At 38.8% G+C, this 16,813-nt stretch overlaps 1 protein-coding gene across 4 annotated transcripts in view; it reads right to left on the bottom strand.

Annotated features, from left to right (window-relative positions):
- NRP1 (neuropilin 1) overlaps positions 1–16,813 on the bottom strand; it is a 138,619-nt gene that overhangs the window by 66,962 nt on the left and 54,844 nt on the right. For all 4 annotated transcript variants that reach the window (XM_077771764.1, XM_077771766.1, XM_077771765.1 and 1 more), the window contains exons 3-6: positions 16,009–16,190; positions 9,636–9,863; positions 3,309–3,464; positions 636–802 (exon numbers count right to left, since the gene is read on the bottom strand). In XM_077771764.1, the coding sequence (XP_077627890.1) occupies positions 636–802; positions 3,309–3,464; positions 9,636–9,863; positions 16,009–16,190 (733 nt within the window). The remainder of the gene's footprint in view (positions 1–635; positions 803–3,308; positions 3,465–9,635; positions 9,864–16,008; positions 16,191–16,813) is intronic.

The following is a 16,813-nucleotide window of genomic DNA, read 5'->3' as shown; positions in this document are numbered from 1 at the left end:
CGGCAAGGAAGGGAGTGTCAGGACAAAGAGAGGAATGCAGAAGCAAATAAAAAGGATACAAATGTGTCCCTTTCATACATATATGTGTATACACACAGCCCACAAAGACCAGTGCCCTCCATCTGACTGTCTTCTTGGGCATGTGCTATGTACACCTGTATGGAAAAGTAAACCTCAGCTCCTTTCTTCCCTTCTGCTCCTCTGAACAAACAAACAAATAAGAAGCCTTATACTTTGATATCATTATTTCATGCATGTCTGCTGGTTGGACTAATATATTTCATCCAGGAAATAAAAATCTGTTGAAGGAGGAAGTATATGAATAGAAAATGTGTAGTTGTTGGGGGAAAATCAGATCTTCCAGTTGTTACCAAAGTGAGACATCCGTGCTCACATTCTCTGAAGAGTTGTATCTAAGTATCTGAGGAAAAAAAAAGAATTTCCAAGGACATCAACCAGGCCTGCTTTCCTTAGACTGTGGTGACATGATAGCCCTGCAGAGTGATGACACTTGGTGCCCACTGCTTCTCTCTTCTCACCTGAAGGCATTGGGCACGGCACTGCTTTCTTTCCAACAACCTTTCTAGATGACCAAAATCTTCAACCCTAAAGATGCCACGTCTCATGCTACATACCTGTATCCACTCTCTGTAGGAATCTTCTCCAGGAGTCCACCCATTCTCTGGGTAGTTGAGGCGAGAGCGTTCTGCAGACCAGTTGGTGCTATACTGGGATGAAGCCGTAATTTGGTCAGAATGAATCTCCCCTGATTCCATGCCCAGAGCTTCCATACATTTGAAATCTGGAGGGGGAGAAAATGACCCAAAGTCATGAAAACATAGGGGCCCTGAAATGCAGATTTCCTTTTATAATCTGGCAAACTAAAACATTCCTTTTGATGTTCACACAAAATCTTACAGAAGATGACAGTGAGGGATTTATTGGGATATGATACTGATACATGGGAATAATTTCATGGCAGTAATTTTTAAAAGCAAGGCTCTTAGGATCTTGTAGTGATTAATTATTTTCCTAACTGGACCTAGGTCAACAGAAATACTATTAGAAATTTACTAGGGGGTGCTTAGGTAGCTCAGTCAGTTGAGGGTCTCAACTCTTGGTTTCAGCTCAGGTCACGATCGCACGGTTCATGAGTTCAAGCCTTGCATCAGGCTCTCTGCTGGCAGTGCAGAACCTACTTGGGATTCTGTCTCTGCCCCTCCCCCACTTGTTCTGTCTCTGTCGCTCTCAAATTAAATAAATAAATCTTTAAAAATTCTTAGGAAATGATGGCACTTTTGATTTATTTTCAAAGTTTAATATATGTAGATATGGCATATGGGTACACACCAAAAGTTATTTTACTATTTTCTCCGAGATCCAGTAAAAGTGAAAAAGATTCTATGTCCATTTCTAATCCATATTTGGTGGACCGTAGACCTTAATTCTCTTTCAGATTTCCTTATATTTGGCACCCGGGCTGCCTCTTCCTGATTCCCTTTGTTCTCATGCCTCCTGCCCCTGGCCTGGTCATGATTATTAACATCATTAGTTTATATTATTAAAACACGAGAGTATCCATCAGAAGTAAATCCCCGTATCATATGGCCCCAAAGAGGACCACAGTTTTACAACATGAAATAATAATGCTCACAATGATGACTATGAATCATTAAAGCATGTATTCCATTAGACTTCATATACTCAGTGAAACAATGAAATATGACATAGGGAAATGAATAATCAGCTTTAGGAAATGTGAATCAAAAGTACTAACACGGGAAAAAAGAGCATTACAGATTAAGGATTCTCAACCATCAAGAAAAATGCCAACTAACCAAACCTGCACACTTTCTGAATTTTCTATCATAATAGATAAAGGTTTTCTTTCACTGGTTTCATACTTTTAAGCTTGTATTTGTTATTTGTAATATAGAAATATTTATAAGGGCACCTGGGTGACTCAGTCAGTTGAGTGTCTGCCTCTTAATTTCAGCTCAGGTCATGATCTCATGGTTTTTAAGATCCAGCCCTGTGTCACATTCTGTGCTGACAGCATAGAACCTGCTTGGGATTCTCTCTCTACTGCTCTCTGACCTTCCCTCGTGTTTCCTTTCTCTCTCTCTCTTTCAAAATAAACATTTGAAAAATATTTATAAACACAAAAATATATAAATATTTTTATATAAAATATATAATTAATCAAAATAAGTACAAATAAAATCTTGAAATATAATTGGCCTTTTCATTTTCCAGTAAGATCTGGTAGAAATGATACTAGTATATCTATGGAGTGCCTGGGTGGCTCAGTCAGTTAAGCCTCTGACTTCAGCTCAGGCCATGATCTCACTGTTTGTGAGTTCGAGCCCTGCATCAGGCTCTGTATTGACAGTTCAGAGCCTGAAGCCTACTTCTGATTCTGTGTTTCCCTCTCTCTGCCCTTCTCCTACTCACACTCTGTTGGTCTGTCTCTCTCAAAAATAAATAAACCTTTTAAAGAATAAAAGAGTGGGTTGCCCAACTGACTNNNNAAAAAAAAAAAAAAAAAAAGATACTAGTATATCTGTAAGACAGGTCTCCAAACAGCCCCTGTCCTTTTCCCTATGTTAGTTTACAACCTGGCAGCTAGACCTAATTAAACACACAATTTATTCATTGTTCTTTCTGGTGTTTTCCATAGGCCTTTAAAAGAGCTGGACACCACATAATCTTTGAGGAAGGGTTGAGTTGATTGAGTTGAGTACTTTACTAAGATATGAAACATAGTACTTCCTCTTTCTTTTGTGGAAAGTTATAACCAAAATGAAAAACATGTTCTTTTACACTAATATCCACTTTTACTCATCTAAGAACAAAAACCAAAATGGCTTCCATCCGGATCTTCACAAACCAAACCACCAGGTGTCATCTATTCTGTAAGGCTGTCTTGTCAATCAAGTATGGCAGATTGTTCCTATCCCATCTGACCAATGCCTGTCCTTTTATGATTCTCAGCCCAATACACATTCAAGGGTGCCAAATAGAGTCTGGCTATATTTCATTGTTTCAGGACACTGTTTTGCATTTCTCACTTTCTCCCATGATTTCAGAGGCTTACAAGCAGCCTTCTCATCCACAATTTCCTTAAGAAAGCACGCCAAACAGTTCTTCCTATTGACATCCATGAAAACCATTTAAAAGAGAAAAATAAATACTCGACATTCCAATTCACAAACCATTTCTTTAGTGTTTCTTGTGGCCACAGGTGTGTGAGGAGGAATAACATGGGGTGTTTGCCACAGGGCTTTGCAGGGTGAATCAATACTGACCTTCTGAGATACTACTTTGCAAGACACTGTAGTTTGCTGAGAAGCCTTCTTTTGCGATTGCACTGTCAGTATAGAAAACCATGGAGAGAATGCCTGATGAGGAACGGATTCGACCTGGTGTCTTCTGTCCACAGTAACGACCAATGTGAGGGCCAACTAGAAAGGGAGAAATGTAGAGAACATTAAAATATCCTTTGTTTCACATTAGATGCAAGAATAACCATTTGTAAACATGGGTCCCGGCAGAACCCAGAAGTGTTTTCTTACCCAAAACAAGTCTCCCCTGGTTAATTGGTTCACTGTGAACATATTGGATCAGGTTTATGGAGAGGGATTTAAAGTGTGCTCATAAGGGCAATAACAGGCATAACTACATTCTCCCACTGAGCAGGATTGTTTTCAGCAACAGAATCAAAATGCTTGCTTCATCTGCAGTGAATGATATTTGGGTTGTCAAGTGTCACCTTGACATTCATCTCCAGGACTAAACTGCAAACCCTGCCCGGTGTTGAAAGATTCTAGTTAGGCTGTGATCACCGAGGGTTCTGGAAGCTGCCTTCCTCACTTCTCCCCCCTCTATGAGGAGATCCAGGGAACAGGTCCCAGATGCAACCAGACCAGTGCCAGGAATCTGATCCAGTATTGAGTAACCCCAATTTCCTTCTTCATTCCATCTTTTAGTCCTGGAGCCTTATTACAATGAAAATCACAGACAGGGTTCTATCTAAAGGCTAATTAATAATTGAGCAATTAAAAAAAAATTTAAAGCTACAGATACCAATAATTTATACATAATAATAAGTTGTAAGCCAAATGAAAAGAAAATGCATCCAACTTTTCTCTCAGTTTTTTCTCCCCCAGACTTAAAAGACATGACCACATTGCACTTAGGCCCTGTGGCCAAAAGATGGCCCAAAGCCATTTGACTGTGCATACCAGGAGAAAAAGTAGTAGCTGGGGCAGTGAGAAAATTGGGAACACTGATTAATTTGTGATAAGTCAAACTGCAATTTGGCTTAAACTGGCCACCCCTTTGTTGAAGTGCTTTTAGATAAACCTTGGCAATTAGTAATTGCATATCTTGCCACATAGACAGTGCACAAGCCCTCTGGGCTTGGAGAATCTCTCCAATTCCCTGTCCAGATCATCAGCAAGGAAAAAAAAATCCCCTTTTCTCTAGTTTTTTTGCATTGCACATATGGCAAAAACATACCAGATGGTTTGGGCTTAGAAGGACAATCTGGTGTGGACCATTTTCCCCTCCAAGAAATCCATGGTTCTCTGCATTTCAACTAAGAGTTATTGCTTTGTTCAAGGAAGCACAGTGGGTGAACCCCTCTTTGGAAGGAAGGGCCTACAGAAGGGACTTGGTGTGCCAAGGCCCGTGTGTGTAGCTTGGATGCAGAAAGCAGGTGATGAAGACTAGGAGCAGTTTCAAATGTGATTGAAAAAGTGAGTCTCGTAAGAATTGATCTCCCTGGAGCCCCACCTACCCACTGAGTTCCTAGTAGGCAGCTGGCTAGTGTGAGCACGCTGCTTTTTAGAGTGCTCAGATCCTTGGCTAACAGGTTTTCAGTTCTTGGCTGGCCCTCTTCAAACAAAAGAAAACAAAAACCACAACTAAACCAAAGTGTTTCCACATTTGAGTTAGTGAAAAATGCTTACTTTGATTATCTGATAACTTCTCCATGCATTCACAGCAATTGATTTGATTGAATTCAAAGAGTTTTCTTTACTGTAACCCCTCACCCTCCAGCAACCAAACACTGTGTGTGTGTGTCTGTGCATGTGCGTGAGCATGTGCACGCGTGCGTGCACCCGTGTAGCCTGGTTTGTTATGAAGAAAACAAGGACTCTGGCCAGTTAGGGGAATTGATACAGATTATCTACAAGGCATGACATGGTCATGAACAGGAACTCTTATGGGAAGAAAATGTTGTTCTATCAGGTTTCCCAGTTGGCAGAAGAGAGTATCTCAGGAGATGAAACCCGCAGTTTTGTTTCTCGTGAGCTTTAATCTGAGCCTCAGCTTCTTCAACAAGTGCTAGTTCTTTGGCAGATTTTCTTATTCTGAATGAATTCAACGCTTTTTTCCTTCCCTATGGAGCACAAAGTTGCCCATGACATATGCATGAAAATATCGAGCTAGAGCCATAAACTCCAGTCTTTCCTCAAAAATCCCATTTCTGCTTTGCACTCTTAATGAGAGGCCTAGAGTCCATTCATAGGCTCTCACTGTTTCCCCTTGTTTAAATTCCATTATTGTGGTTTCATAACTTTCTTTTTTTTAGTTTGTGGGCAAACTTTTACAGCCTTAGTCCTTGGAGCCGGTCTCTGATCACCACAGCCATTGACCCTCCAAGAATACAAGTGCACAAGGGAAGCTGCACTCACCCCCTTAAGCTCTGGCTGCAGATTCTTCCCCCCACCCCACCATCCCATTCCTCTGAGGAGTGGGGAGGGGGAGTCTCTTTGAAAGAGCAAACAGAAGAGAACTTGTCTAATGCAGACTCATAATTTAGAGAATCTCCATGACTCACTGGTTTATAATGTTTAAGACATGCTGGGTAAATCTGCCTTCTGTCCTTCAGAACATTGCCCCCGGACAGCAGTGTGCAACTCTCTTTAGGAGCCCTCAAGATATGAGAGTGAAAAGGCTTTTTCGACTATAAGACAAAGAAGTATTGAATTTTCCTGAACAACAGCAAGACCTTAGTCTAGCAAGCTAATGCAATATTGATCTGAGCAAGAGTGGATGCAGTACTTATCCATCTCATGTGTGTGCTCATTTGTGTATTTACATGAACACAGCTATTGGATTTCCTTCTTCTGTTATCATGTACCCAAAGGCTAACGAGATGAATGGAAACTGTCACAAAAACAGAAGTAGAACTAAAAAAATTGCATTATTGAAGACTTTAAGTAAGCAATATATACGAAGCAATCTCTTGGGAGGGGGTACAATAGGTCTATAGTGACCATATCTTTTCAGGCTCAAAGGCAATATAGTATTTGTGCTGTTTAAAATATCTAACTGCAACTGGGAATGATAATACCCTGTCTTTGTATTTTTCCATTAATCTCTCCAATAATTATAATTATTCCCACCTCAGAATCAGATGATTTGATATCCTGTTCTTTTTCTATGAGGAAAAAAAAAAAGGCAGCAATCTACTATAAAGACGGACTTTTAAAAGGAGGCATTCTGCATAACCAAACAAAAAAGATAATCACTTCGAAGAGGTACTAAATAGACCAGGTATTCTTTTCCTACAGTTATAAACTTTTTGTTGTAGAATATCTGGACTTGGCAACTCTTCCTCAGAAAAAAAATTAGACATTCATATCATTTATATTTTGAAATGTTTATATTTTATGTTTATATCATTTCTATTTTATATTTCTATTTTAGAAGTTTAATTTTATTTTTTATTATTTTTTTATATTTAAATATTTTTATTTATTTTTAAGACAGAAAGACAGCACATGAGTAAGGGAGGGGCAGAAAGAAAGGAAGACACTGAATCTGAAGCAGGCTCCAAGCTCTGAGCTGTCAGTACAGGGCTCGACATGGGGCTCGAACATACAGAATGAGATCATGACCTGGTCAGAAGTCAGACTTTTGACCGACTGAGCCACCCAGGTGCCCCAGAAATTTAATTTTAACATAAACATTAAGTCAATAAAAAACAATCAATCTACTATTCATGAAACTTATTCCTCAAATAGTTTATAGTTTTTGGAATGTAGGTAACTACAGCAGCTATAGCCTGGGCGGAGAGCTGACTTCACGTGTGCCCCTGTGGTGTGAGCTAAGCATTCATGTTTGGTTCCAGAATTCAGCACAAACATTTGTGGCATCCATCAGGGCAGGGCAGTGTGCTCAGCTCATGGCTCACAAACCATATGTAAACTGCCACCAATTACTACTGATTTGCTACTTTTGAATCCATGGAGCATCAGGAGTGATAGACAGAGATGTATGATTCACAACCTGCATACCTCCATTTGAGTTTGGGAGTAAACTACTTTTCTTCAAAGTCAATCTGAATCAATGAGTAGTTTTCAATTACTTAGTCACCTAATTCAATGTGTATGATAAACGGCAACACAAAATCACTTCTTATTTAAAAGCCTTCAGCGCCTTCTGGTTATTGTTTTTGGAAGGGATATCAAAGAGTAAAAGCAATTTTGCTGGCAAGGAACTGTATGTGTTGAACTACTATAACAAAAATGTTTCTAGTGCCACTGACAAGAAACCCAGGCAGTCTGTCATTTTTGCCTAAAAAGGAGAGAGCTGTTATGCTGGCGTAGGCTGGACGAGGGTAGGTAAATTTTAACAAATATACAAACATGGTTTTCATATTCCAAGGCCAGTTTTCCCTGGGAATAAGTCAAGTGCACCATAGTTTAAAACATGAGTGAATTGCAAGGCTGATAACTCTTATTGTTAATTGTTCCTTGCTTCAACTCAGTGATTTTCTAGAGCCAGAAAATTACTACTTTGAAAAACCCTTGACACTAATAACAATGTGCCTCTTTCTGAAAGTATTCTAAATAAGTTGGTTGATTGGACCTCCTTTTCAGATGTCAATTTAAATGTAAGTTCTAGAAAGGAAGGCTGCAAATTTGGGTTGTGAACAAATAAACCCATTATTAAATGTTCCAACTATTATTACAATACTATTATAATACTGTTTTCCTAATTATTGGATTGAATACTTAGAAATCAATCAGCACTTTGTTTGGGCAAATCTCATTACTTAATGAAGGAGTTTCGGTAAGATCATCATAACCCTATTTATATAGGAAAAGAGCAAAGAAGAAACTAAACCAATGATAACTCACCCATTTACCACAATGACAATATAAGCATTCTCTAAACCCAGTTTATCTCCATTGCTGTTTACTGTGGAGGAACATAGCTAAATTGAATTACACTGATAATTTTAATGTCATTTGAAAAGCAAAGGCAATCTCTTTCACATATTACTTGCCCTTCATTTACAATTTAATATTTATTTAAATACTCCTTCCTCCAGTCTGATCATAATATCTGACTCTATTTTATAGATGGTTATATATCTCTAACTGCATGATTCGTAAGAACTTCCAAGCTGCCCTTTCTGATCCGTGTAGAGTGTGTTCTCTAGAGAAATCCTAGTATTAAACCAGACTAAACACAAGACAAGCAATACAGCTGCAACAAATTATTTGATATTATCTCCCTCTGTTCAGGATTTGGATGTGTATTTTTGCCATTCACTTTCTAATTCACAAGGATAGAAATGGAAAACTTTCATTTAGGTGTCCACACAGCTATTCCTTGCCCCCTACCTCCTTCAAATCTTTGCTAACATGTCACTTTTGTAATAAGGCCGAACCTGACCACCTTATTTAAAATTTCAACTTACATATCCCTCTCTCCTAACCCTAGTACTTTTCATACCTTTGCTTTACTCTACTTTCTCTTTCTTTCATTTTTGTTGTTGTTGTTTACAAAACTTCTCACGTTCTGCATTTCAAGGACAGAATTCATTCATTCTATAAGTGTATTATTTATTGGCCCATTGCCCTTGGCAGAATCGAAACTTCTGGGCAGGAGGGGGTGGGCAGCCATCTTTGATTGTTCTGTTTACTAAGTAGCAAGACCAGTGCCTGGTAAATGGCAGGTATTCAGTAAATATATTTTAAATGTAGGATGAATTTAGATGATAAAAATAATGTATACAGATGATGTGTTGAGGTGATTCAAATTGTCAAAGATAAAAATTTCCTAGGGAACAGATAAGGAATCTGTCTAAATTAGGAACATCCAAACATCTTCATTCTTTTTCTAAATTTCTAAATTTTTGGTAACCACATAATGGGTGCACATTTCACCCTTAATATTGTATCAAGTACTTAACCTCTCTGTCTTTAGTCTCTGCATTTGTGAAGTGAATTGTATGACTTAACTGATCTCTTAGTCTGTGAATTAATGGCTAGTAGTCAGGTCAATGAAATGAGCCAAATACTTTAGGTGGGAAAACCATGTGTTGGTCCCAATTCTATCACAAAAATAGCTATGGAGACCATGTATAATCACTCATAGCCTCAGTTTTCTTATCTATAAATTGAAGAAATTAGACTAGATAATTACTGTCTTTTGAGCTCAAATATTTCATCGCTGTTCTTCATAAAGAGAGTTACCATTTTGCTTTGTTTTCTCTCCTCTTTCTGAACTATTTTTTTAAAAATGATGCATGTATCATTGACACTTGTAAAAGGATCTTAGTGCCCTTCCCCCAGATTCTTCCTTTTTGGGATGCTTCCTGCCCTTCTTACCATCAGGGAATCCATCCCAGATTTCTAGACGGTCATAGCGACAGAACATCCCCCCTGGAGGGTTTGAGTCAAGCTCCAGGTCAAAGCTTTCAAATTCCAGGATAATCTCTGACATCTTTGGTGCAAAGATAATATAAGTGCATTCAAGGCTGTTGGGATACTTTTCAGGGAATCCTGGTGACTTTATCACTCCACTAGGTGCTGTGTAATTCTGAGAACATTCAGGACCTACAAGCAAAAGAAAAGAAAGAGCAAAGTGAAAATCCACTCACACAACTTCACCAAGAAATAACCTGGGCAAAGGCAGCATATCTTTCTAATAAAAGCTCACCATTGTAATCACTTTCCTAATCACTCATTACTCAGCCTTTCTATAGGAGTGGTAGGTATGGAAAGTCAAGTTCAGATTTATTGTGTTCACCTTAGTTTTCCATTTGTGTGAAGCAATTTAAAAACTTCTGCTGTTGCAGAGGAAAAAAATGACAAATATCAAATCATGTGGGAACAATGAATGAGTAAGCTACAGAAATCTCGACAGAGCCCTAGAGAAATAATTATAGCCCCTTCAAGCCTAAATCTTTAAATCTTGAGGCTGACAGCCCTTTATTGGTGAAATAGAACATTTACAAAGGCGAGGGAGAGAATTCAGTGGAGGGAGTTTGGGTTTCAGATTCCTACGCCAGTGACTCAGTAACTCTGCCAGATGTGACCTATGCCTCTTTGACAAACTAAATGTGAAAGGTAATTCGTACATGTACCCGGGTGAGTGACTCATTTTGAGTGGTGTTGACACAGGTGTGCCGGTAAAGTGTGGCTGTTAGTGAGGGCATGATAAACTGTGATTACAGGCCGTGTTGCTAGAAGTCACTTGATATCAATGTTGACATCGTTGCCTTCCCCAACGTATCAGATACAGTGCCATTCTAAAATTATTTTTAACGTATATGAATGGGTATGTTATGTGTCTATTTATAGTGTATAACTTTAATGACTATTCTGTGTTATCAACACTTTACAAATTATGGTAATTTGTAATTTAAATTGTCAAGCTCATACACACCTATATTGCAAATTGACCTTATGATGGTACAAATGACCATGAGATCGATTCATGGTGTCCAGCAATAAATGGGGTGGTATTCACCACACCATTGAAAATGGCCCATCTACAAGAATATGAACACATCAGCTTGACCCCTTATCAGTGCCACCACAGCTAAGATTTCCAAAGAGATCTCTGGGAACCAGAAATGACCTCAAGATCCAACCTGGGGATGTGCAATCCAACAAATCTTTCCCTGGGCCATTGTCTCGCTGATGGGCACCCTATGATGGCATGCATGGATTCAGCCCTAATAAGAAGGCTTGTTGAGAGTGTTCTTAACTAAATATTCTCCCACAGAGCCAAGTACTGGAGGCAACACTGCAGGTATCAATACAGATTAAATTTAACCAACAGATCTCTATTTTTAGTGTCTAGAATTGGTATGCTGAATCTCCACCTTAGTGCATCTGGCAGCCTTTTGAGAAAACAAATCAATTGTTTGCTCCCCATGTACGTATTAGATGTTCATGGCACTGGAGATGCAGAAGAATAAATATTACTAGATGTGCACAATACACCTAGCCGGTAGAGGTCTGACTTATTTAAAATGCCTCCCAAAGCCTTCACAGATGAGGCTCATCCTTCACCATGATGGCTTCAGATACTTACTTACTTGATTCTGGTTAAAGTTACTAACATGTGGCATTTTACCATGTCAATTACAGGTAAGAAGTTTATGAAATGTGCTATATCATTTATAATCTAAGTTCATGAGTGGCTTCTAAGATGACAGGGACTTTGCCAATTTAAGACATTAATTTACAAAGAATAAAAATATAATATTGGAATCCCTTTCATTTGATCTTTAAGATGTAGGAATAGTGACGCTGAAGACCTCCAGCTTCCTCCCTGTTGCCAGCGTTGGTATGTGTGGGGAGGTGTGGGGGATACTTTGGTTAGGGCCTTGCAAAGGAAAGCTGATAGTGGGGTTTAATTCAGGTACTAATATTTTCTCCTTCTTAAAATAATAAAATTATCCACGTGACATCAAGATTCAATAAGAGGAGAAAATGATAGGAATTAAAGGCATACTTTCAAAATCAAATAAATTACGGTGTTTTCACTAAGGCTGGCCTAGTTTTGCTAAGGAGTGTAACAAAAACTGGGGAAATTCCAGGGAGTAGTGGAAGAGAACTGGATTGAGCACCAGATCTGTGATCCAGTCCCACCTCTACTGCTACTCTGCTGTGTAACCTTGGGTGGCCTCCTAACCTTCCCAGTCCTCAGATTCTGTATATTACAAATGGGAGGTGGGCTTTAGGATTTGGGAAAAAAAATCCCTTTAAATTTCAAGATTCTGTAATTTCCTACTTCCTCCAGTAAACGTCAAGATTTGTTTTAATATTTTTCCTGTTCACTGTTGCATAGGTTTGCCACAGTCGAGCCAGCACTTTCCAAAAAGGAGCATGGCAGGAGTGGGTGAAAGAATTCTACAGAGACTACCCGAGCACTTCACAGGAGAGGAGGAGAGCAGCCCCACGTTCCTAGGTGAGGTGACACATGGCATCAGCCGCCAGTGACCACTGTGCTTTTGATGTTATTTGTAAGAGCTGGAGGACCTTGTGTGGCTGTAAGAATGCCACGCTTCATTGCTAATGACAGTAAGGGTACATAATAATAATAATAGCTAAGATACTCTTTGGAATTATTATTAAATATCCAGACTCATAACCAAATAATATGTGAGGGGACCAATTTGCTGTCAATCAATGCCATGCTTACCCCACATGGACACCCACAGAAAATATCTACAGTTTCTTCCAGTGGTTGAGCCCAGATGACCCAGGCCAAGGAAGGATAAGGGAAGAGTGATAGGTAGTGATGTTTGGATTTCCTGGAGAAATTATTTTAGGTGAATGGGAATAATTTTCAGGTTGATGGCCCAAGCTTTCAACATCTAAGAAAAGATACATGGAAGAGGGAAGCGAGGGACCTGGATAGAAAATTAGGTGTCCAGGGTGGCTTCAAGAAGCATGGGAAGAGGTGGGGACTGGCTTTGCTGACTGACCTTTGCAAAGGTGGTCTTCTAGAAATGCTGCCTTAAGGATGCAGAAATGGCCTAAATTTCCCTTAGAACTGTATGTAATCTAGTGCCAGAAAACCTCAAGGTCGATAGGTGAAAGACTCATTTATTGGTCCAACTATGATTGGTATAATTTATGCATAAATTATTAGTATAATTAGTATAAATTATGAGGAAACTTGAAATTGTTGCACTCTGGAAGAAGTGGTATGTTTTCAAAAATAAAAAAGGAGATTCATGGATTCTATAATATCATTAAATGGCTTTTGAGGAAAAAATGTCTATGAACTTGTATATGTATGCATAAATGTATTAGTTACTGACTTTCTATGGAACATCTATAAGGACTATAGTACATGCAGTGGGGCGGGGGGAAGACTTTTTTTTTTGCATCTTTCAGGTGGTACCTATCTGGTTGGGGCATAAGATGTGCACATATGCACATATGAACAAATTTGAAAATATTAAGAAGCACACTGGTTAGTGAAACATATTTGGATATATGTGTGTATATATAGTATGCATATGTGTATATTGTGAGTGTGTGCATGCACTTGCATGTGTAGAGGACAAATTGGGTATATGTATAGGAAATAAAAAAGTAGAATAGTTAGGAAAAGCTTCCTGAGAAGAAGAAAGAAAAGAGCCAGGTTTCCTGGAGTTTAAGGGATGCAAACGGGCAGAGAGCAAAGGCTCTGAATACTGAGGGTACTAGCTTTATCTGTACACACTGTTGCTACATTTTTCTCATGTTTTCATTTCAACCGATCTTCACAATAAGCCTGTGCCAGATCCATTTACCACATGAGGAATCCAAGGCTCTGAACATTCAGACTGATAGTCAGAGGAAGAATTAAACTTTACATTCAGGTCTGCTGGACTTTCTGTGCACTATCCAAGGCAAGAGGCCAGGTGTGGGTCTGTAGGATTTGATGCTGGAGAAGGTTGGGCGTCCTTGATGTCAAGCCTTGAGCTTGACCCAATGGGACATTGGGGTTTGACCCAATAGGGGACGGACACCTGCCATAGGCCTCTGGAGGACAGTGGCTTGATGACTGTTTGAGAAGCCGTGTGTTTCATAAGAAAACAGGGAGAACCCAAATTGGGCCTATTCAGTTAATGGCAATGGATGCCGAAAAGCAGAATGACTCTTGGAGGCTTTTGGATGTAAATTCAAAAGAACTAGAAGCCATATTGGATGTAAAGCGACAAGAAGAGAAAGAAAAAATAAGGCTTCAGGTTTTACGGGTGGTTTTGGAGATCAGGATAAAGAAATTACAGTGCCTCTGAGGAAATGGAAGTATAGGGAGCTGAGTTTGTTTGGAAGGAATATGAAGAATTCTCAATGACTTAGTTATAGATCTCTGTCTCTCTTTCTCTCTCTCCTCTTTCAACCATCTTCAGATCTTTGAGAAACACTGAAAATAAAAGGCGACTCCTAAATTCCTTTCTGACACCTTTTTTCTTTGATAGTGCCATATAGAGGTAAGAGAGCAAATGTAGGTGTGTGTGCGTGTGTGTGTCCATATACATACATGTACAACATGATTTCTACAGCAGGCCAAACAGCTTTCAACACAAGAAAATATGTACATATGTAACCAGCTGTACTTACTGAAGTCAAATGTATACTACTATTTATTCTAATAAAATATTCTTTTTAAAAAATTTTTTTATGTTTTATTTATTTCTGAGAGAGAGAGGCAGCATGAACAGAGGAGGGTCAGAGAGAGAGGGAGACACAGAATCTGAAACAGATTCCAGGCTCTGAGCTAGCAGTCAGCACAGAGCCTGACGCGGGGCTCAAACCCACGAACCGTGAGATCATGACCTGAGCCGAAGTCAGATGCTTAACCGACTGAGCCACCCAGGTGGCCCTAAAATATGCTTTTCTAAGTATGTGCTTATATAAATTTTTGCAGAAAGTTGTCTCTATCTATTCATACTTATATGGGGCAGTGGCAGATTTCTTTGAAATTTTAAGAAGTTGTACCAATATTCCTAGAAACTCCTAATGACTCCTTTTGGTTATTCTCAGTTGCTGCTGAGAATCTATAATTGATGTCACTAGATTTTTTCTATTAATAAAAAAGCTCCTATTCTAGGACAGTACACTCAAATCTTAAGTTTCTGTCCCTGACTTTGTCCCCTTACCCACCACATTACTTTTAGGTTGACACCTAACAGGGAAGGTTGAATTTAACAGATTAAAGGAATCTACCAGCTATTGTGAAAAACAGTGACATCCAGAAAAAGATACATTGTTTATCAATTGACTGATATATGCATTCAATTCTTTAAGGGTGGGAGACTAAGAACTGTCAGATTCTATCCATCTCAATATATACCATTTGAACAGAAGATTACTGAGTGATTATATTGGAGATGGAGAAAGATCTTTATTTCCTAAGGGAAATGGAATTTAAAGTTTTACTGTTTTGTTTCCTCGAAGAGGTTCTTTCCCCAATGATTCCTCTTCTTAACAGACATTAATAGAAAGCCTCTTCTTCCTTCAGCAGCTTTAGAAACTCTAAGTCCAGTAGACTGCTTTCCTTTTCCTGGGAAATACTAGTTTTGAATTTTGTAATAATATAAAGGGAACAGGATGTATGTACATGGCCTTAAAGTAAAGGGGACTCACACATTTTGAGTAAAAGAAATCAAACTTCAAGAGAAGATCGCACTTACTTTTGAAGAAAGATAAGAATAAAGGCTCTTAAAAGAGTTTAACAGAGTATATACCTTGTAAACACTGGTCAGCACATTAAAATGATGCAATTTTGAGTCCTGAAATACTTTTAAAAATCTTTTTTAAAGTTTATTTATTTATTTTTTGGGGGGAGGGGGAGAGAGAGAGAGAGAGAGAGAACGCACAAATGGGGGAGACAGAGAGAAGGAGAGACAGAATCTGAAGCAGGCTCCACACCATCAGCCCCGAGCCTGATGCCGGGCTTGAACTCATGAACTGTGAGATCATGACCTGAGCCAAAACCAAGAGTCGGACCCTCAAGCGAGTGCATCACCAAGGCGCACCACTTAAAAAAAAATCTTAAACATGACTTCCTCTATACATTGTGTAATTTTCCTTTGTTTAAAGTATTTTCCAACAGTTTTGTAGTGGAATATATAATTTTTTGCAAGAAGATCAAAGCCTTATGCCTTGTCTTCTTTTCCCTTTGTCGTTCATGGAATCAAACAATGGTAATGAACATTTAACCACACTTGTTCTGCAGGAAGCCACTCACCTCTCTTGAAAATTTCATAACGTATGGAAAATCCAGCACCATGTGTCTCATAGTCAGAGACAAATTTAATAAAAAGAAACGGCCCTGAAGACACCACGGGAGAAGGAGCAATCTTCCCACAGAACTTTCCCCATAAGCGTCCATTTTCATTTTCTCCATCGATGACCTCCACATAGTCATACCTGGTACATAAATACAGGAGACAACAACAGGTTAGTGAGAAATGCCCTCTTAATTTCAGTAATTTAGAAGGCAGCATTATCTAGCATAATCTGTTAGGAAAACAGCGCTATCTGCATTCACCACCGTATTACATGGAGGGATAAGAATCTAGCAAAATGAAATAATCAAAATGGACTACATCATGTCTGTATACATCATCTGGCAACACAGAACTATTAAGAATAATGGTGTCCATTATACTTGCAGACAATGTCAGTTAAAGTAACCAATTAACAAGAAAAAGAAAAATCTCATGAGCACAATTCTATTATTAAATTGTGTTCCTTTGTCTGTGGTGGTAGGGTGTCAATACATAATGCTATGCATTCTTTTCAAACTGTGAAGTTCTTTTATGAATCCAAAATGTCTCCTTGGCTGGAGCTCTCCATGAACAATACTTTGATTTCTGTGAGCGACCCTCTAAACGTATGGCCACAGAATAATAAACAGATTCTTTACTATTTAACTCAATTCTACCAAACTCCAGACTTAGAAAAAACACTCTCAGTACCCACAGTGGTTAAAACACAGATCATCTTCGCCAAAACTATACTTGCATTGCAGAACATAATCTCTCCAAAGA

This window comes from Crocuta crocuta, unplaced genomic scaffold (genome assembly GCF_008692635.1).
Source record: "Crocuta crocuta isolate KB4526 unplaced genomic scaffold, BGI_CrCroc_1.0 scaffold457, whole genome shotgun sequence".
Lineage (NCBI taxonomy): Eukaryota > Metazoa > Chordata > Mammalia > Carnivora > Hyaenidae > Crocuta > Crocuta crocuta.
This window is presented reverse-complemented; position numbering and strand designations above follow the sequence as displayed.